A 22,254-nucleotide genomic window follows, 5' to 3' on the forward strand; every position below is an offset into this window, starting at 1 on the left:
AGACTAATTAATCACATGTCAACCCAAACTAATCCCCAATATCAGTTTTGCTCTATTGAGCTCATTTCCTCATATATCAAAAGATTTCTTTAATAAAATGTACTGATACTGTATTAGATACTTTCAAGATTTGTACTTTTACTCTGTAAGAAAACATGTGCCCCTACTGCCTGAGGTATCCCATCCATATCACTTATTTCCCCCAAATCATTTCAGTTTTAGGGATGCCCAAATGTTCTCTCTTAGCAAAACTAATGCCCCTAACACTAGGCTACAGTCCCAAGAAGCTATGTGAATACTCTTTAGATTAAGTTGTGCTACTTTAAAATTCTCCATAACAGAAGTTGTAATTTGAACTCATGGCGAATTAAGTGAACTTCTTTTGAGTCGTGTTGTATTCTACCATAAGTTATCAACACTAAATTATACGTGAAATCTCTTCTCTTGAAATACACCTTAACAAGTACAAGTCCTTCATCATGTTGACACAAAATCGGTTCCAAAAGTTGACCTCGGACTAATACATCTTTCAGCACTAAATTATACACAATAACAATTCACACACCTAATAATGCACCTACGAAACTAAAAAAAAAAAGGGATACTTTACGCATATTTTTAACCATTTAACTCACAAAAAAATCAAATTCGAAGTAAATCAAGTAAAAAATCAACAAAAACACCTGTTAATTCAGCTATAAAACTCAAAAAAACAAATACTTTAGCGACCTCATCGATGACGAAAAAGTGTGAATAGAAAAAAATGTTAGCGACTAGTGAAAAGTTACCTCAAAGTGTGAATATCACTGATAGCTACCTCGTCGATGACGACCTCGAAGTGTCACTAATAGCGATGGAAGAGAGAAAGAGAGAAAGGAAGAAAAAGAGAGACAGAAGCGGCGCGAGAGAGAAAGAAAGGAAGAGAGAGAGAGAAAAAGAGAAAAGAATGGGTCTTTTGCCCTAATACGTTGGACTAAAAGTTGACTTTATTTCGACGGTCAATTTCGACGTTGGCCATCGCTTTTAAAAGATTTATATATTGAATTTAATTTTTTAAAATATTAAAACTATTTATTTATTATTAATTAAAAAATATCAAATATCGACGGTCAACGTCGCTTTTTTTAAAAAATAATTTTTATTTAATTTAACAAAAGCAACGCTGGTCGTCGCTTTTTGAAAAAATAAAGAAAAATTCTAATAATTACAAATTGCGACAGATAGCGTCGCTTTTCTAGAATTAATATTAAAAATTATAGCGACGTTGGCCGTCGCTTTTAATAAAAATAAAATTTAAAAATCGACGAACTACGTCGCTTTTTTAAAAAATAATTATTATTATTTTTTAATAAATTACAACGTTGTCCGTCGCTTTTATTAAAAAAAATTATAAATTATTTTTTAATTACTTGGCAGAAAAATTTGCTAAAAAAAGCGACGGATATTAAGACGTTGGCCATCGCTTTTAATAAAAAATAAAAAATAAATAAAATTAAACTAAAAAAGCGACGGTCAACGTCGCTTTTTAAAGAGACACAGTCCGTCGCTTTTTGATCATTTTTTAGTAGTGCAACAAACCGAGGTAAGATGATGACATCTAATATTGCAGAATGTATCAATGGTTATTTGGTGTAGGTGCATTAATTGTCGATCCTAAAATTTTTTGGAACAAGCAAGAACTTTGTTTGGGTCAGAAAATTAAAACAAAATGAAGAAATAGCATCATGTACAAAAATTACATTAGGAAGAAGGTTTGAAGAGATACTAATTCTTAATGTAGCAAAATCTTTTCGAATGTTGTAAAAGATATATATATATATATATATATATATATATATATATAGGGAGAGAGAATAATTTTTTTTTTATGTATTATTCAATATTTTTACTGTTTTATCTTGTTTCAACTGAACAAACTTTATAGTTATGAATCGGTTGATTTATTTGAATATATGTTGGTTAGGTTAAAGCTTCATCAAGCTATGTGTATGTTGTTTACGATTCTGGTAGAAGATGTATTGTGAACCTTGAGATTAAAACTTGCTTGTAATTGTGAATGATTTCAACTTGATGAGATACGATGTCTTAGCGCAATTGCAGCTTTGAAAAGTAAATATATAGACAATATGAATTCTTACTGCTCTGATTACTGTAAGCCTGCAACACTAGTGAGAACATATAAAGTTACAATTATTTCGATGCTAGATATGAAAGATTAAATTGTGCCTCAATATATTTAAAACAAAGTGGTCATACCACCAAAATACATAAGACCACCCGAAAGGCCAAAGAAAGAAAGACACGAGAAATCAAGTGAATTTTTGTCATCAAGCACAAACTGTTGTAGAAGATATGATCATGAAGATCACAACGGATGCACATGTAATTTTTTTTGAAGGAGAATTGACGTTTATACCTTCTTAAACATAGCTTGATTCATATATAAGGATTCATCATATATTTGTTTTGCCTTTTAGTTTGGCTTGTATTTTATCATTTTTTAACAATGTTAAATTTGATCTGCTCTTTGTTTTTTAATGAGTCATTATTTTCAATTCATGTTGATTATAGTTTCATATTAATCAACATTATTTTGTCGTATATCAACATATACGATATATAATATATCAACCTCTAATATAATGTGAAACTTGTTAGACTCAAAAGTTGAGTGTTCTAGCTTTATAGTCAAGGGTGTGCTGGAAGTACAAAATAATTGCAGGTTCGAATGAATTACGAACGCGTCACTGATACTCCACTTACAGGATTTCATTCAATATGTTGTTTTTGCTAGACTCAAAATTTTACTCCCTTCAATCCTTGAAATTTTTTACCTGAAAACGCAAAATGAATAGACCTGTTCACATAAGCATCTTATCAAACACCTACTAGACATTTTTAAAAATGAAAAGCACAACTCTGATTCTAAAGAGTTCAAAGAAAGGTGAGGACGATGCGCGCAGTATAGGAGAGTACAACTCTTGCTGCGTAGGGCTTTTGGGAGAAATTAGCTGGCAGAGTCACTCGCAATTTAATTGGCATAATATGTGACCTTTTAACTTGGCCTTCAACTTTGAATATGCTCAAACAAACACTTATTTTATGCCAAACACCATTTTTTGAATATAGTGAAAAGATTCCAAAGAATAGTGATAATCGCATGAGATGCACAGATCATAGCAAATCACATGAGATAGCACGTCTCTACACAGCAAATTGTCGTGAGATAAAGATGGTTTATGACAAGGGAGACGTTTCTCTGACAGAAGCAACGATGAGCAACTCCACGGTTACCCCGCATGAACCTAACAGAGGGATCTCCGTTGCTAAAATAAGTGTGAAAATGAAAGCCAGGCATTGCTATGAATTCTTAGAAATTAAAAGCACCAACAAAATATTATACCGAATGCATAAATATGAAGTAAATTTTCTAAAAATACAGAGATGCTATCTAATAGTCTTTCCAAAGAAAACAAGTCTAATTAAACAGGGGCAGATTTTCAACAAACAACTTGAACAAAGCTTGCACTATAAACAATAGCCCATTAACGTCCTTGATTATGTGGTGGAGGCCCTGGCGGCAGTGGCGGAGGCGGCATTCCAGATTGATGACCAAAGTTTGACTGCATGTGCATTCCAGGTGTGTTTGGATTTCCAGATTGCTGTAAAGGCAAAAAGAAAAATTAAACTGAAGAAATGAACTCAACAGCCCAAACAGCAAATTTTTCCAAGTTCCAGAAATCAAAGGTATTTCATATTCATTAATCAGTTGAATATAAGGTATTTCGTATTCCTTCAGTCATATTTTTTGAAATCGGGAAATAGGAATAAACAAATTAAGCAAGGGCAATCTTATGAATTGAGTTCTGGCAGGATGAGAAAAAGCTTGTATAGAAGTGCTCATTATCTGCTCGTCTCCCATGTAATACAATCTACAAGTGACCCTTTCCACTTAACACGGCAATTTGAGTAGGCATTTATTTTCCTCCTGATAACCGAAAAAGCTCCAAGGGTCAGTTGGCACACAATTCAAAACTCGAGGGATATGAACCAATCCTTCTCCACTTAAATATCAAGCTTCAACTCGTGCATCTAACCCACCCCCCCAAAAAAAAAAGAAATCACATTTTGCACTCTAACCACTAGACAAAAGCACGTGGACAGTTTGAAGACATATACTCACTAGAATAACCCCCCCTCCCAATTTTAGTTCACACAACATAGTCTGGTGAAAGCCCAAAGATTTACAAATAACTGAGTCTTGAGTTCCTAAACCAAACAATTACTCCAAATGAGTTGAACCCCTCACCCTCTTCTCTCCACCTAAGAAAATAACACCGCCCACCCCTAAACCTCACAACAGCCAAGTTACAACCCCTAGAAAAAGAAGAAACAAATCAAAACTGCATCTAAATTGAGTAAAAATCGCAGAGAAGTAGGGCATTCGCCATTCATGCTCTCAAAATGACCTCGAAATGAACTTTTTTGATTAGATAATAAATAGTAGAAAATGTAAAAAAAAAAAAAATAGTGCAAGAACAACAACTAAATCAGTAGCTCATAGTATCCAAAAACTCAAAAAGATGGAGCTAAATCATCTACCCAACTATTCTCGCACCACAAGTATAAAAATGACCTTGAAAAAAACATTAAGTTACTCACTTAAATATGTGCCATATGAACTGCTAAGCTTCGCCCTCTCATGCATAACTAGTCAAGTGATGGCATAAATTTGAAAACTCCTAGCACCTTCTAAATTAAATACATTTAACCTTCCAAGCAATCAGTAACAACTACTAGAAGAGTAAAATAACTATGAAGACGATGTTATCTTTTAGCAAATCCAATTAGACCCATTCTCATGACTCAGTTACTTGCCCCTTATAGATCCCTAGGCTAACTCTTCCTTTCGACAGAGATCATTTTGTATCACCCATATAGCTATACTTTTGATACGCTGGACCTCACAGTAGTATTCCAAGCACCAGAACAAAAACCTCTATAAACCCGACATAATTGACTTACTCTCACTAGGGTTACTTGTCTTCTCACTCAATGACAAAGTTTAATCCTTTTGTAGAAATGGATTGAACTCATTTTCAGGTAGGTGGTGTGTAAGAGGGATAATTTCAAGTATCTTGGATCCATGATTCAAGGGAACGGTGAGATTGATGAGGATGTCTCCCACCGTATTGGGGCGGGTTGGATGAAGTGGAAGCTCGCATCGGGGGCGTTGTATGACAAGAAGGTGCCGCCAAAGCTTAAAGGCAAATTCTACAAGACGGTAGTCCGTCCGGCCATGTTATATGGAGCGGAATGTTGGCCAGTCAAGAACTCCCACATTCAAAAAATAAAGGTGGCGGAAATGAGGATGTAGCGTTGGATGTGTGGGTCAACTAGGGGTGATAGAGTTCGGAATGAGACTATCCAGGAGAAGGTTGGAGTGACTTCAGTAGAGGACAAGATGCGGGAAGTCCGATTGAGATGGTTTGGACACGTGATGAGGAGAAGCACGGACGCTCCGGTTCGTAGGTGTGAGAGACTAGCTTTGGAGGGTTTTAGACGGGGTAGGGGTAGGCCGAAGAAGTACTGGAGAGAGGTGATTGGGCAGGACATGGAGCAGTTACAGCTTACTGAGGACATGACCATAGATAGGAGGATCTGGAGGCCGCGAATTAGGTTAGAAGGCTAGTGTCGGTTTGGGTCGCCATTGTAGGGTATTACTTGGGGGGTGTACTATTTATTGCTACGCCATCCTGTTCCATGCTCTATTACGAAGTTGTTTACTCTTCCATGTCTAATATTATCTTTGAGTGTCGCATTTATGTTATGCCGTATTGTTTCATGCTTTATTATTATGGATTTGATTATTATTCATTGTCATGAGCCGGGGGTCTATCGGAAACAGCCTTTCTACTTCTTCGGAGGTAGTGGTATGGACTGCGTACATCTTACCCTCCCCAGACCCTCCTATGTGGGAATATACTAGGTTTGTTGTTGTTGTTGTTGTTGATTGAACTCATTTTCACACATTCTGCAGTTCTCTGGCATATAAGTCAAGGCTGCAGTCTAGAATTCCTGTTTCAAGAATAGCTCAAGAACCGACAACAACTGCTAGGAACAATAAAGTTTTATTATCTTTTTTTTTTTTGGTTCCGTAACTCTCTCTTTTCAATCCAGCTACTGACTATCCAACTTAATGCAACAATAAATAGGAGACCTACGTAAAATATAGTAGCTAACTATTAACTAAAAGGTTAGATACATGTAATTGAAACAAAAACTCCAAATTATAAAGGGATCCAGACAGAAAAAAGTGACTATGCTGCCAAACTCTCAGGTCTCAAAGTAATTTACATGCCATTCACCTGATAAGGATTAAGTCCAGGCATGAGCGGCATCTGCCCAGCTTGTTGCCTGTTGAAGCCTCGTCCTGGTGGAAACATCTGATTACCTCCTGGGTTTTGAGGGCCTTGCATGGTTGGCAATCCATTTGGCATACCACCAGGAGGAACATTGCCCTGCGGTGCAGATCCAGAAGGCATGCCAACAAACTGAGCTTGAGGCATCGGAGGACCCATTTGATTCATGTTACCTTGTATCCCCTGAAAATAAGAAGACCATCAATCCGTGATGCTGAAATAAAACCTCTTAATCCTCCCAATATACTTCTTTCAAAACAAATGCACTTTGTATCAATCAACCAACTACACCACAATGAGGATGTAGTTGCAGCTGCAACCAATTCCGCTCTATTCAAGAAGAGGATGAAGATACTAGTGAAATTTGATCCACGCATGCTGCATCAATTGCATATTGTTGAACAATGTGAACCGTCTCATATAAAAGCTTAAGTTGTTTGAGACATCACATTTCATTAATGGATTTTATGTCACTATATACTGCCTTCTCACATGCAACACTGGCTTCCCCCTTGAGCCAAGTACATGAAAATATTTTGTTCGTGGATGGAGACAAGACTCGAACTCAGGATCCTCTACCTTCTCTAATACCATGTTGAATTATGTGAACCGTCACATCTAAAAGTTTAAGCTCTCAAAACGGAGGCCTCATTACTAATTTATTTTATTATATATCCGTAGCAGATGAAAAGAGAAACTGTAAGCATTTGTCTACAACTTCCATCTAGACATAAATGCATAGCTAACTCGGAAATTATTACGCCTTAACCTAGAATATCAGTAACTTAATGAAAGAATCTTTCAAAAAGGTAATGGCTGTTTCAAAAAAGTAATCTCTTAAAGTCAAAAAGTTTCATAGACAATCCTGCACAAATTGAATCTCGAACATCTACAGGAAGATGAAGCTTTTTGACATAAGGAGAGAGCTCGAATGAAGAATCAGAATATATCAAAATAAGCAAGCACAAATGCAGGGATACAAATCAGCATGCATATACATCACTTCTGAGGTGGTGGTACGGATTGCTTACACGCTACCCTCCCCAGACACCCCCTGCCCCCCCACTATGTGGGAATACACTGGGTATGTTGCTGTTGTTTTAGCAAGAACACAATACTTGATACACCAAGAAGTTTACAATCAAGATAAGTCACGACACATCCACCGGGGGGGGGGGGGGGGGGGGGGGATACAACACGCAAATAGGCAGAGACGGCCACAGAAATATGATACATACCATCGGACCAGGGATAGGCATTCCTTGGATGGGTCCAGATCCTGGCATTGAAGACTGAAGGCCAGGCATGTTTACTGGTTGTAATTGGTGTGGGGGCCGAGGTAAATGAGGATGTGGCATTAGAGGCATATGTGGAGGCTGCAGCTGTGGCAAATTTGAAGGCTGCAGAGGAAGAGAAGTCATTTGTTGAGGTAGTGACTGCTGCTGCTGCTGAACTTGCTGCATGTTTTGTTGATATGCTTGTTGCTGATTACTTGCAAGAAGAGATGGATGTGGACCGGGAGGAAGAGGAGGAGCTCCTAAAGGCATTGAAACTGGCATTGAAGTCTTCTGTTCTGCTTGAAATGATGAATCAAGTGATGGGATAGACAGAGGCATTGCAGCTCCAACTCCAGGTATTGTACCCTCAGTTCGTAACATACCAGAGGCAAATGCTCCAGGGGTTGAGGGGGCCTCAGGACCTGGAAAATTACCTGGCATGCGACCAAGAACATTGTTTTGATCACCCAAACCTGAGATCAACCACAATACCCGTGCTAAGGTTATTTAAGCACTGTAATTTGGTAGTTCAAAGAGACAGTCCAACAAAGAATATTAGGTAACAATGGACAAAGGAAAACGACAATCATTCAAGAAATTTCATCAAAATCAAGCCGAATTTTTTCCCTGGTCAAAATAATTGTACAATAAACTGGTACACAATCTGAAGTACAATAAATCAATAGCATAAAAAGATATAAAGATAACATCTGCATGGACAGGAATTAGAAACACCTTGCTGTCCTAAATTGAATTTATCACGAGCAGAGTCCCCAGGCCTATTTCTGCACCAGAACTTTGTTGTCTGATCATTGCTGCCACTGCATCAGTAAAAAGACGGATTAGTTAGCTGCTTAGGTAACTCCAGTTGAACATTTTATGTTGATGAAAATTTTATTCATGTTCGCAGAATAATGCCTAGTGGAGAAGGCTTAAGGGTCTCCACAGTTCTAAAGAGAATACAAAAGCTACAACCAACCACTCAAAGACAATGACATGCAATTCACAGTACAAAGCACACCATGCCTTCCTCTCACACACAAGTACAGGGAGGGAGTGAAAAATTTTGAATCCAGCCTGAGGAGGCTGTGCAGGATTTAAATAAAGATGAACACAATCAGGCCTAAAATGCAAGTACCCATAAAGTTGCCTGCCCAAGAGAGGTTTCAACGAAATGAAAAAATATATACGACAGAACTCATGTAGGAGAATTCCTTTCCCTCTACTATAATAATGAAACACATATGCAACAAATGCTCTATGAATAATTCATGATGTACTATCATATCAGAGTTCAGCATCAATTTTCATACTAGAAAAATGGTGTCCAGTACAAACCATAATTCACCTTTTGCCAAGACAACATTTACCTTAATGAGAATAGGCCTAGCCCATTCCATTACAGCACTCTCTTCTTGATCACCGAAACAGTGGATGGCAGTATCAAGGGAACACACCACGGGGTTTTAGGATTTCAAAAAAATTGATAGAAAAACAGTCTCACCCAAAAAAAAAAAAAAGGAAAACGAGAGAGCCAGTGGAAAGGGTCGGATTCACCCTAGGTTTAATGCCCCAACAAGCACATCCAGAAAGCATGGTCAAGTGGAAAGGGCACACAATGACTCCTTTGGAAGGAATGACCCTTTATCATATGAACAATTTTATCCAAAAAGATTTGACTACTTTGGATATACAATAAACTTTACTCTGAAATAACATTGGATAAAACACCAGGAGTGGCTGGGTTCCCCATTGAATTCTTTAAAAAGAACCGGGATATCATTAAAGAAGATCTACTTGCAGCTGTCAAAGAGTTCTTCGCCCCAGGGGAACTTCCTACTATGATCAAAACCAGTGCCATCACATTGGTTCCCAAATTCCTGCTCCTACTAAGGTAAAAGACTATAGACCTATAGCCTGTTGTACAACACTCAATAAGGTAATCTCTAAAGTACTCACTAGAAGAATCAAGCTAGTCATTGATGGGATCATTGGTAATTCTCAATCTGCCTTCATTGAGGGAAGGAGCATCATTGACAATGTACTTTTAATCATGAATTGTTTAACGGACATGCCAGATAATGGAGTTCTCCTAGATGTGTACAAGGTAGACCTCGGGAAAGCATTTGATACTCTTGAATGGTCTTCCTCAGAAAAGTGCTAATAGACTCGGGCTTTCTTGTTAAAATTGTTGAGTGGGTAATGAATTTTATCTTACTATTTCTTTTTTCTTTCTTTTTTGAGAAATGGTAACATTTTCTTCTTCACCATTTAAGGATATGCTGGGGACCTTCAAATCTTACTGTTTCTTATTCACTGATTCTTAATGGGGGGCTCACAGTTCCATTTAAAGGAAAGAGGGACATCAAACGGGGAGACCCAATGCATCCATATATTTTTGTCTATGTTGCTCGGACTCTTCAAAAATATCAACGGGCGCGTGTTGGACTCTCCAAAAGTAGAGTATTTTTGGAGAATCCGACACATGTGCAGCATCGGAAGTGAAGAATCCGTGCAACTTAGTTTTTTGTTATTGCTATGGAGTATTTGGGAAGAGAACTAGGCCAACTTCAACATAATAGGGACTTTAATTTTCATCCTAGGTGTTGGAAACTAGGAAGTACACTCATCTGCTTTGCAGACGATTTTCTGATGTATTGCGGAGCTGATTTGAACTCTGTCACAGTACTAAATGAAGCATTCCACAGATTCTCAAAAGCTTCTGGGTTCCAGGCAAATGTGGATAGAAGTGCAATTTATATGGCTGGTGTTTCTGATCAGAAAAGGTAGGACATCTTAGATAAGCTGGGGGTCAATGTGGGTAACACTCTCCTTCAGATACTTGGGGGTACCACTGGACTCTAAAAAACTAGCCATACACCAATACATGCCTCTTATTGAGAAAATCACAGGGAAGATAACTTCTTGTAGTGCTAAACTCCTCTCCTATGTTGGGATAGAACAGATGACTAAATCAGTACTCTTTGGAATTCAAACATACTGGGCTCAGATCTTTATGTTCCCAGAGGTACTAAAGCTAATTCATACAATCCTAAGAACTTTCTGTGGACCGGCAATGTGTCTGTATCGAACCAAGCTCTAGTCTCTTGGGATAAAGTGTGTAAACCAAAGGCTGCAGGGGGCTTAAATATCTTGAACTTAACAATATGAAACAAGGCAGCTATCCTAAAACTACTATGGGATGTATCAAGGAAGGACTGCCTTTGGATACAGCGGATGTACATTTATTACATAAAGAGGATGGATCCTCCTACACCTAAGAATGCATCATTGGTTGTGAGGAATCTTTTGGATACAAGGGGCTTACTTATGCAGCAACAGAGCTTCCAAAAAAATCTAACCACCAGGTTGCTTGCCGTGAGCCAAGAAAGTTCATCCTTGAGTGTCTCCACTCTTGACAAGGTATCACTACTTGTAGGTCAAGGAAAGAGTTACATCTTGAAAACAAACACTTTAGATGACTTCCATTCATATGATACCTTTCTTTGTGACTTGGTTTTGATGGGAAACCCCTTTCTCAAATGTGTTTTCATACTTGAGGACCCTAGGGCAAATGTGTCATTGTCTCTTTGGGGTATTTCTTATATACTTCCATTCATGTTTGACACACTTGTACTTAAGTTATGTGAACCGAAACTTGTGGATGCCAAGTTGAGTTCTTGTTTGTGGAAGGGTCCAAGGATGTTAAAGACTTCTTGTCACCTTCATAAGGTTGGACAATTTGAAGCATCTTATGGGACTCTTGAGAGCATGCTTACTTTCATTAGTAGAGGGAAACAAAGTTCTTGGGAAAACTACTTGTCTTGGATTGGCTTGTTGCATGGTAGTTTCTCTATTCTCACTAATGGCATGGCTCCCTTGATGGAATACCTTCCCTCAGAAAGTAGTTGGAAAAAGAGAGGTCCTACGTGCTTGCAATGTCTCTTTCTTTTTTTTTTTTTGAGGTAAAGGTAACTTTATATTTCACATGGGAAGCATCATCCAAAGAATGATAAATTGGTTAGTTACAACCCATAGGGCATTGAAAAAAACCAACTAGAAATCCAGTCTAGTCTAAGGCATTACAGTTTTCCTATGAATCAACTAACAAGTCTATATCCCCCACAATATCTTGTTTACACCAAAAATAAAGAAACTGATGCAGTTCATTTTGATCTTCTGAATGTTGTTGTTTTTACCTTCAAAACACCTTGCATTTCTTTCTTTCCATAAGATCCACCAAACACAGGCTGGGATTAGCTTCCACCAGTCTTCCTCAGAGTTTCTTCTACCAATTGACTCCTAGTTCCTCAGCAAATCAATAGTTTCCTTAGGCATTGTCCAGCTTACTCCAAGCATGCATAAGAACATGTTCCACAGATTTACAGCTGTTTTGCAGTGTAGAAAGAGGTGGTTGTTTACATCTGCTTCCTTGTCACAAAGAAAACGCCTTGAGCAAATCTGTAAACCTCTTCTCTGTAGTACTTCGTGGGTTAGGCAAGCTCTCTTAATCACCAACCAAATAAAACATGACACCTTCAAGGGGATTTTAATTTTCCAGACCAATTTCCAAGGGCAAATTCTGGTGGAAGAAAGGCTGTTGTTGTTCCAGTAGCATGATTCTGAGAAAACTCCCTCACTGTGCAGTTTCCAAAAAGGTTTGCAGGAGTTAACGAGGAGTTAACGAGGAGTTAACGAGGTACCTGGGAAAGTATTCAAAGTTTGTAGGAGACTAGCAATTCTGTCTATCTCCCAATCATTTAAGGCTCTTCTAAAAATGATGTTCCACCCTTGTGGACTCCAAATCTGAGAGATAGTTTCGCTCCTTTGGAGACTGAGGGTGTAGAGGTCAGGAAAGGTGATCTTTAAGCTTTCATCACCTATCCAGTGTTCGTTCCAGAACTGAATCTTCGTACCATTTCCCACTTTGAAGGATATATTGGTACTAAACTGTGGCCAGAGTCTTCTAATCGTTTTCCATACACTGCATCCAAAAGTGCCATCCACTTCTTTAGTTGTCCATTGATTCAGGAGTCCATAATTCTCTGTGATGAGTCTCTTCCATAGGATCATCTCTTCTATGCAGAATTTCCACAACCATTTTTGCAACAGGCTGCTATTGTGGAGGCTGAGCTTCTTAATGCCTAAACCACCTTGTTTCTTGTTGAGGGTAAGGGCATCCCACTTTACAAGATTGTAGCCTTTGTTCTCTTTATTCCCCTGCCACAGAAAGTTCCTTCTCATCTGATTCATCTTTTTTTCAATGCTCTTTGGGATGGGGAACAAACTCCTCATATAAGTGGGTAGAGCATCTAGGACAGATTTTATGAGGGTCAGTCTACCTCCCAAGGATAGATATTGACCCTTCCATCTTGATAACCTCTTACTACATCTCTCCATCACTGAGCTCCAAACTTCAAGTTCCTTGTTTTTGGCTCCCAATGGCAATCCGAGATAATTTGTGGGTAGAGAGGCAACTTGGCATCCAAGATTCCTGGCCAGCAATTGCATATTTAGGACTTCATTGACTGGGTAGAGACTAACTCTTATGCCAGTTCACATGAAGTCCTGATATGGCTTCAAAAATGGTCAGAATAACTCTCAGGTGTCTGACTTGTGACACCTCTGCATCACATAGAATAAGAGCGTCATCCGCATACAACAGGTGGGAAATTCTCATGGCATTTGCTTTATTGTTTTGAGCTCCGAAACCTCTCAACCAACCATTTTCATTGGCTTTCCCAAGCATATGATTAAGACCCTCCATAGCCAATATGAATAAGAAGGGTGAGAGAGGGTCGCCCTGTCTTAGACCCCTCTGGGATTTAAAAAAGTCTGCAGTGTCACCATTCAACAATAGGGAGAAACTCACATTAGAGATGCAAACTTTAACCCAATTCATCCATTTCCTGCCAAACCCCATATCTTCAAGAATTTTGAGTAGATAAATCCAATTTACATGATCCAAGGCTTTTTCAATGTCCAACTTGAACAAGATTGCAGGTGTTTTTTGTTTCACTCTGGAGTCTACCAGCTCGTTTGCCATAAGTGATGCATCCATTATCTGTCTCCCTTTCAAAAAGGTCATCTGGTGTTCGTCCACTTACCCATGACAGACTTCAGTCTTTCAGTGAGAAAGTTTTGAGATAATCTTGTAAGTCCCTCCTATTAAGCTTATAGGTCTGAAGCTTTTTAATTTTTTGGCACCTGCTTTTTTGGGGATTAAGGCTATGAAGGTGGCGTTCATAGACTTCTCAAAAAATTCCTTCTGGTGGAAGTTGTGGAAGGTTTGCATTAAGTCAGTCTTTATCGTGTCCCAGCAAGCTGTCAGGTCCTGAGGCCTTGTCCCCATCACAATTTTTTATTATGTGCAGTACCTCTGATTCTGAGAAGGGTCTTTGAAGCAATTCTTTTTCTTCATCAGTGATTCTGGGGCAGCCTTGTGGATTGAGAGGAGGTCTCCAGGGTTCTGATTCTGAGTATAGCTTTTTGTAGAAGTCTATCGTGGCTTCTTTTATAGCTGCAGGTTCCCGAATCTCCTCATCATTTACTATCAATCTATCAATGGTGTTGAATCTCCTATGTGATGTTGCCATTCTTTGAAAGAATTTTGTGTTGTTGTCCCCTTCTTTTAGCCACAAAACTCTTGATTTTTGTCTCCATCATGTCCAGCCAGCTCTTTCAATTCAACCATTATAGTTGCTCTAATCATCATTTCATCTTCTGTCAGAACTTTGCTCTCCTGAATTAAGTCGATGTAAGCCAGTTCTTCAAGAAGGTTGTTCTTCTTGTTAATTAATTCACCAAAAGTAGTTCTGCTCCATTCTTTGAGTTTCAGTTTCAACATCTTTAACTTGCTGCTGAACTTGAAATCAGGGCACCCCTCCACTTCAAAATCATTCCACCAGTTGTTTACCAGTTCATTGAAGCCCTCCACCTTAAGCCACCAATTTTCAAACTTGAAATTTGATCTCCTTTTCTCCCAGTTTCCACATTCTAACATGATGGGATTGTGGTCAGAAGTAACTCTAGGCAGGATTCTTTGTCTGGTGCTTTTGAAAGTCTCTTCCCGTTCTGAGAAGAAAAGAAATCTGTCCAGCCTAGCTGCACTAGGGAGGTTGATGCCTCTAAACCAAGTAAATTACCCCCCATATAGTTGAGGATCATGAAGTTCCATGTCCTCAACCCATCTAGAAAAATCGGACATCACATTAGTGATTCTGGAGCACCCCCTTCTTTCTGACATGAATCTGTTTGTGTTGAAGTCCCCACAAGCGATCCAAGGTCCTTCACAAAGCTCTCTGCAGGCTGCGATTTCCTCCCAACATAGTAATTTTTCACTTCTAGTGTGTGGAGCATAAATTCTAGTGAGGTACCAAGTAAAAGAGTTGTGGGAGTGGATAAAACCATAAGTGATAAGAGTGTTGGCCTGTTTCCACCAAATTCCCAGACCAAATTCTGCTATCCCACATAAGTAGGATATCTCCACGGCTTCCCACAGCCTTGATAAAGCCACATTTCATCCATCTACAAGGCCATAACTGCTTGGCTACCTCCTCAACTTTTTCGCTTATCTTTGTTTCTTGAAGGCAGTAAACATCTGCTTTCCACTTTTGAAATAAACTCTTAACAAGATTCCTGTTTTCTATCTTGTTAAGTCCCCTTACATTCCATGTGACCAGGTTCACATTCATTTATAAGAGAGACTAAGGGCTTTCCCCTATTTCTGACACCTTCTACATGTTCATTAAGGCTGGATTATAGGTTTTTCAATTCATTTTTGCCAATTCTCCTGTGCCCTTAGGCGTGGTGACTATCTTCTCCTGTTCTTTGTTCTTTCTTCTCCAGTAAAGCTTTCCTTTTATCAAGCTTGATGAGTAAAGCTAGTGTTTCCTCTTCGAAACCTTCGAAAGCCACTTCATACGTGTTACTTAGTTCGAGGATGTGAGAATTTACCCACTGAGAAGCCTCCATCTCAGTTACCTCTAGAGCTGCCGGAATTTGAGTAGTAACAGGCTCAACATCATGAACCTGTTGCAATTGCATGTTGGACTCATCTGGGAGGGGGATGAGCTGGGTTATTTCCTCTGTTAACTCTTTAGATTGGTTGTTAGTCCCTTTCTCTTCGACATTCTGAGAAACAACATCGAGTTGCATGATCGGGGTCCATGTTATTGCTTTCATCAGACTTTCTATGTTGTCGAAATCTGGAGAGGAAGCTTCCAAAGCCATGAAGGATTCGAGAAATTTCGAAGCCAGTTCGCGAATATTCTTCAATTCTTTAAGAGTGCTAGAGGTACACTTCAGTTGTTGTGGAATAAATGAGTGAAGGGGTGTGTACTGGACTTCAGAAATAAGTTTTGGGCCAAAATTACTTAGACCCCCTGAATTAAGTTTAACCCGGCCCAAAGAATTTAAATTTTCTCTGGTAGTTGTCCCACTTGACTCAGCATAGGCATGTCTTATCACAGCTGTCCCACTTGACTCGACATTTGCATGAGCTGTCACAGTTGTCCCATCTGCAGTGCCTGCAGATGACAGACTGCCAATCTCAGTCATCTCTTTATCCATGGGGTAAAGACCCGGTGGCTGCTGGATATTGGGATTCAAATTCCCACCATATCCAATGACCGCCATTGCCGGAAGTTCAGTCCAGATTTGCATGGAGAGGGTGATTCCGCCATTTTCAATAGAGATCTCCTTCGAAACTTTGCTGCCGTCTCCATGGATTCTGATTCTCGCCCATTTGAGATGGTTTCGGAGGGTCGTCTCTTCCTCTGTTTCAATCCATCCACCGCAATGATCTCCGATGGCCTTGAAGGTTTTTGGGGCCCAGAGGTGAAGAGGAAGCCCTACGATCTTCATCCAAGTGGAATTTGGTTTGTCTTTTGGTTCAAAGGTGCCTGACATTAGGGTCCACCATTGAAGCTTGAGCCCCATTTTGTTTCCACATCCAATGACCGGAAAAAACTTGCTCCGCCGTGATCCTGGAGGCAAATTCAAAAAAGAAGAGACCCCTATCCATTTCATAAATGTTTAGGCCATGCGTTTGCTTCCATAAGTTGCTGGCCCATCTCCGTATTTCTGACAATGTCGGATAGGAACTGGCCCCATTTTCAAAGAAACCGACCAAACTCTTCTTTAATACCTCATTATGGGAGGGCGACAAGCCCCAGATGATATCCCCTTTCTCAAATGCTTGGAGGTCCTCTGAATTATTTTCTTCCCTGTTACACCATTTACTGCTTCTGACTGCCTCAGAAAAAAGTAGTTTGTCTTATGTAAATCTGAGGTTGTCACTGTTGATCTCTCTTTTTTGTTTGTCAACGAATGCCCTAATTTTCTCGGCAATGTAGGCCCAGCCTGAGTTGAAGAACAGTTCTAGGATGATGATGACTGACCTCCTTCTGCCCCTTACATTAATGAGACTAATGTATCTACCGAATTTATTGAAGCTCCTAGCACAAAATATTTCTGACAGAGTTTCTTTCTTCTTCCACCATTTGATTACATTTCCTTTTGTCCTAGAAGCTTCAGACAGAAACTGAACGATCCATTTCCATTGTCTTCTTGGAGAAGGATGTTCTTGTGATGGTGTTCCTACTTCTTTCGGTCCATTCGTACCAATCTCCTGACCGGGTAATGTCGAAAGACTTGAATCCAATAGCAAAATACATAGTGTTCTCCATAATGAAGGAAAAAAATAAGTTGCACGGACTCTTCAATTTTGTTGCCGCACCCGTGTCAACATGAGAAGGGTGCGGGTGCTGGATACGTGTGAGATTCAATCAACCCACATTGGAGGGGAAAATTGAGATTTTGATTTCTCAAAATAAAAGATAAATAGAAATGGGAAATGGCATACATAGAATCCTTTGGTCTCCTTTTTAGCTTTTCCTCTTGGTCAATATTCGTTGCTTCATGTTTTAGGCCAAACAGAGAAAAACTAAGAATTTGACCAGTTGTGTTCTGACTTCTTATCTAGTTGCAGCTGTAAGGAGAGTTGGTGGAAGGCCTTGAAGGAGAGTTGGTGGAAGGCCTTGAATGATTTTCTTTTTCTGTTTTAAGGGGAAGAATCAGAGAGCTTGAAAGAAGAAGTTGGGGTCTTCGGGTCTTTTCTCCTGTGTTTTCATATGTTTTCATATGCTTGCACAGATATCCAAAAGGTGAGGCTCCTGAAGTGGTGAGGTTTAAGAACAACAGTGATTGCAATGTCTCTTTCTATCTTTGTGTGTTCCTACTTGTGAATACATCTTTGATGAAACTAGTGTCTTTAGTACCTTTCTTCACTACCTTCATGCATATGATGATTTTCATAATCTTGCTGAAACTACATCGTATGTTGGCATGAATTGCCTAAAAGGAAGAAACTGTATGTGCTTAAATGCCTTGACTTCGTCCTTGTGCACATCCCGAGCTAAATCTTTTGAGCCAAATAGCATCCTCATGGATAATAGCACCTTGGACGATGCCTTTACATTTGATTCCTTTTTATACTACCTTTTTGCTTTTGATGACTTCCATGATAGTTATGGATTGGCTATATGTAGAGGTAGGATATTTGTTGGTTGGTCCACTTCTTTGAGTGACATTGCAATATGTTTTGCATGGACTTTAACTTCAATTGAGGCACCACTCTTGATGTGGCCTTTTAAAGAGGTGATGAAGCAATTGTCTCTTATGGTCCCTAAGGTAAAGATAATCTTACCTTTTGTCTCTAGTAATGCCATTATGACCTTTGTGGTTTCCTTACCTCTTGGTGCTTCCCTTGGCCAAATCCTTTGTGATATTTGCCCTAAGCTTTTCATGTTAAAAACAAAGGATTCGTGGGTATACTTCAAGTGTGTACCACCTTGGCATGATGATGTTATTTGTTGCACTAACCCTAACCCCCATGCCATGAGGATGTTGTGCTTGTTTGTCTTCTCTTTGATTTTGCAAGGTATGGATTCGAGGTTGAATCATTTTCAAGAAGAGGAGGATGATATGAGCCAAATGGCCACTATAGCTTTTGATGACATCTTGAGAGACCAACACATGAAGACTCTAGCCTTGGCCACCTCGAAGACACAAGAGCATGTATGGAGGACCCATCTTGAACACACCAAAAGGCAATTCCATGTGTGGAAGGTTGCTTGGGCTTGACTTTGATGCCTACCCGAGAGTAAAATGGAACCCACAGCTTTGGAGCATTGAAGAGCCTTCAAACACTCCAAAATCGCCCCTCTACTTAAGGATGTTTTGGTCATTTTGTCCCTCCTCATTACACTCCATAGGAGCTCCTCACTTTAAGGGCATTAGGGTCATTTTATCTTCATTTTGTAATAGCTTATAAATAGACCCTTTTTAGGTTATTTCCTTAGCTGATTTTAGATGATGGAAAGATAACATTGAAACTTTTTCTCTCTTGTGAGAGTAGTATCCCAACCGTAACTAGGCAGGACAAGTGTGGTACTCACTTGTGTTGAAATCTTAACTAAGAAACGGTGGTGCTTGAGGAGATTAACGTCCCTCTTGTGTCTACACAAGAGTTTGATGATGTCTATGTAAGCCTTAGGGGTCTTAGAATTTGAGACATTCTAGGGTTTTTAGAGCTTATGTATTCCTTTGTCAAACTATCTATCTTTACATTTTGTTGTTGTTATCTTGTGTTCTTGTTGTGTTGCTGAATCTGTAGCTTGTGTTAATCTTGTTATTGTTGTGTTGTTGGATGTTTTGTATCTTGTGTTGGGTGTTTCATATCAGATTATGGTAGGATATGCTTCGGCGGTTCGGCATTTCTTGGGTTATGCCAAAATCTGTGAAAGATTTAATGCTTTGTTGAAGCAGGAATAGGAGAAGGCGTAAGGCATGGAATTTGGTCCCTCTTGCGTTGATGTGGGTTATTTGAGATGAGATAAATAGAAGAGCTTTTGAGGGGGTAGAGTTGAGTTTCTCTCAAGCGAGGAATAGCCTCCGGTCTCTTATTTTACTTTGGTGCACCATAAAATTCATAGTTGTATAGAAGAATGGGTGGACTTTGTAGAGAATCGGATTTTGTAGATTCTTTACCTTTTAGTTTTTTCCTTTGTATATGGTCAATTCGGCCTTGTTTGTGAAGGAAATACACTTATCAAAAAAAGAAGTATAACTATAACTATTCACAAGCTCTACTAGCCTATCCATAGTACAAAGACAATTGAAATCCAATAGACATTATGTGGAAAAACTAAACATTATGTGAGAAATAGAAAGAGCAATATCAAACGGAATTTGAAGAACTTCTACAAGAAAATTGTGAAAGAAGTACTTCGGGAATGCTTCGCACTCTTACTGGGGCATAGAATTGCAGGGTGAATACGAAACCTGCTTTTGAAATCAGATTCAGCTTATATTGTCATAGTAAAGCAGCAAATTTGCACCATACTGGTACAAGCAACACTAAGACAAACAACTTCAAAACAATATCCAGCAACAACCAAGATGGATCGACCAGAATATTAAAATATGGGACAAGGCACAGAAGAAAAGCAGACCAGTTATGAGAAGAATTTTAACAATTGGCACTTCAGAAAATTGTTTTCTGCAACTGGAAACAAGTACTAATGTAATAAATGACACATAACTACAGAAATGCAGCTCAAGAAAATGGAGTATAACCTGCAAAGAAGATAACCAATTGGGTGCCATGAAAGATCCCAAACACCAGTTTCATGTGCATTTGTAATTTCTACTTGAGGAGCTTCATGCCTGTGGGTAGAGCATCAAAAAGACAACAGAAGGAAAAAAGATTAGATGCTTAGAAGATATCTGATTCACTAATAATAGGGGGATTTGATTTAATAAAGGTTACCCTTTTGAGTTCATTTCTAAGTGAAATCTTATTCTGGACTATCTCATCACATGTTTGGATGACAGATTAAGTAGTCCAGGGGGCTCATTTATTCTTTCCCAAAAATCACAGAAACTGTAGGATGATCTTACACCGACGCAATACTAGGTAGAAAGAACTTTTTGATTTAAAGCAAAAGAAAAAAAAAGGTTTTATTCAATAAAACTAGAACAAATAATGCATATGACAAAAAATCAGGTGACTCTCTTACATGAAAAGCATTTAAGGGATTTCAGTGAAGGGTGATTAATTTTCCAGAGCTATCTAAACTCAGAAAACAGATTTTTGACACCTTCCGAAGAGAAAAGGAAATCTGATACATAACCATAGTACCAGCTTCACATACGACAACCATGTAGCTCCACTGTTTTGGTTTTCTTAAGAATATTTGATGAAGTAAAGATGCATGCTAAGAGGAGCATTAGAAGACAAAACAAGGTTCCCTCTCGTATGTCCAACTTCTTGTTGCCAAGAATAATTGAACTAGTTCGTGCAGACTCAGATTAAGTAAAGATTATTTTAATTTTTGTTTCAAGTTAGTACATATTTGGGTTCCTTTTTTAGAGAAGAGCAAGTGCATATTTGGACCTTTTATTGACTCTTAACCTAGACAGTTTCCCCACAAGTTTCTTGATAAAGTCTAAGCCACTAGCCATAACATTCATCCTGAATTGTCCTTTGTCATTCTACCCAACTTGAATTTATCCAAGAAAGTGGAAGGAGAATCACACTTCAATTTTAGTAAGTGGTGGCAAAAGAATATAAAGAAATGGTAATGTTATGACAAAGAGTTAGCAACACTTCCTCGATCGATAGAGACGTATCCTGTCTATTTCATCAAATAGAAAATCGTTATCCCTATAGCTCAGAGTTGACAAAAACAAGAAACATCAATAATAATGTCCTAAACAAGGTCATATAAGTGATATTTTGAAAGCACGGGAGCTGCAAAAAAAATATTTTATCGTTCGATAGTGAAAGAAGTTTCAAGGAACTTACCCCACAAGCCAATGAAATATTGAACCATCATAGCTTCCGCTGACGAAATATTCTTCATGAAACGGATGCCAGGCCAATGCTGCCACAGTTGCATGAATATAAACAGGCATTTAGCTAGTATCACAAACAGATGAAAGTTGACGAACGAAGCATGGTGGAGGAACAACACAATAAGTGGAACAAAATGAGTGTTTATTATCTGAATGAACAAAATAAAGAAGCATCAAATTTATTGTTACACAACAAAGAACGTAGGAAAACTAAACGTGATTAACTCTGAGTTTTATCATGAATAACAATTCAGCCACTACCTCCGTTTGTATTACTCACTTTCCGTCGACAAGATTTGAAATTTCTTTTTTCTAATAATACCTTGGTGAAATTACAGAATAATACCAGCATACAAACTGCAAATATTCATCTGAGCCCATAACCTGGCTATTACACGACATGCTATTGTTGTGTGCATTGCATAAGATATACACATATAGAAGAAGGTAATTATTACATGTCACGTCCTTCTGATGCCCACGGAAAGACTCAAGCTCCTTCATAGCCCTTATGTCATAAAGCTGAAATGGAACAGCACGTTATGAGGACAGAATACAAGCACTTGCACACAAATGTTTGACTTGACACAATAATCACTATTTACAGGTATTCCTTCACTAGCATGTAATTCACT

General features: G+C 38.7%; 1 protein-coding gene across 3 annotated transcripts in view; it reads right to left on the reverse strand.

Annotated features, from left to right (window-relative positions):
- Positions 1–3,357: 3,357 nt before the first annotated feature.
- LOC107839054 (flowering time control protein FY) overlaps positions 3,358–22,254 on the reverse strand; it is a 28,133-nt gene continuing 9,236 nt past the window's right edge. For all 3 annotated transcript variants that reach the window (XM_047395673.1, XM_047395672.1, XM_047395674.1), the window contains 7 exons: positions 22,078–22,141; positions 21,570–21,648; positions 20,339–20,428; positions 8,435–8,520; positions 7,661–8,172; positions 6,369–6,605; positions 3,358–3,662 (listed from right to left, as the gene is read on the reverse strand). In XM_047395673.1, the coding sequence (XP_047251629.1) occupies positions 3,546–3,662; positions 6,369–6,605; positions 7,661–8,172; positions 8,435–8,520; positions 20,339–20,428; positions 21,570–21,648; positions 22,078–22,141 (1,185 nt within the window). In that variant the 3' untranslated portion in view covers positions 3,358–3,545. The remainder of the gene's footprint in view (positions 3,663–6,368; positions 6,606–7,660; positions 8,173–8,434; positions 8,521–20,338; positions 20,429–21,569; positions 21,649–22,077; positions 22,142–22,254) is intronic.

This window comes from Capsicum annuum, chromosome 8, assembly GCF_002878395.1.
Source record: "Capsicum annuum cultivar UCD-10X-F1 chromosome 8, UCD10Xv1.1, whole genome shotgun sequence".
NCBI classification, from domain to species: Eukaryota; Viridiplantae; Streptophyta; class Magnoliopsida; order Solanales; family Solanaceae; genus Capsicum; species Capsicum annuum.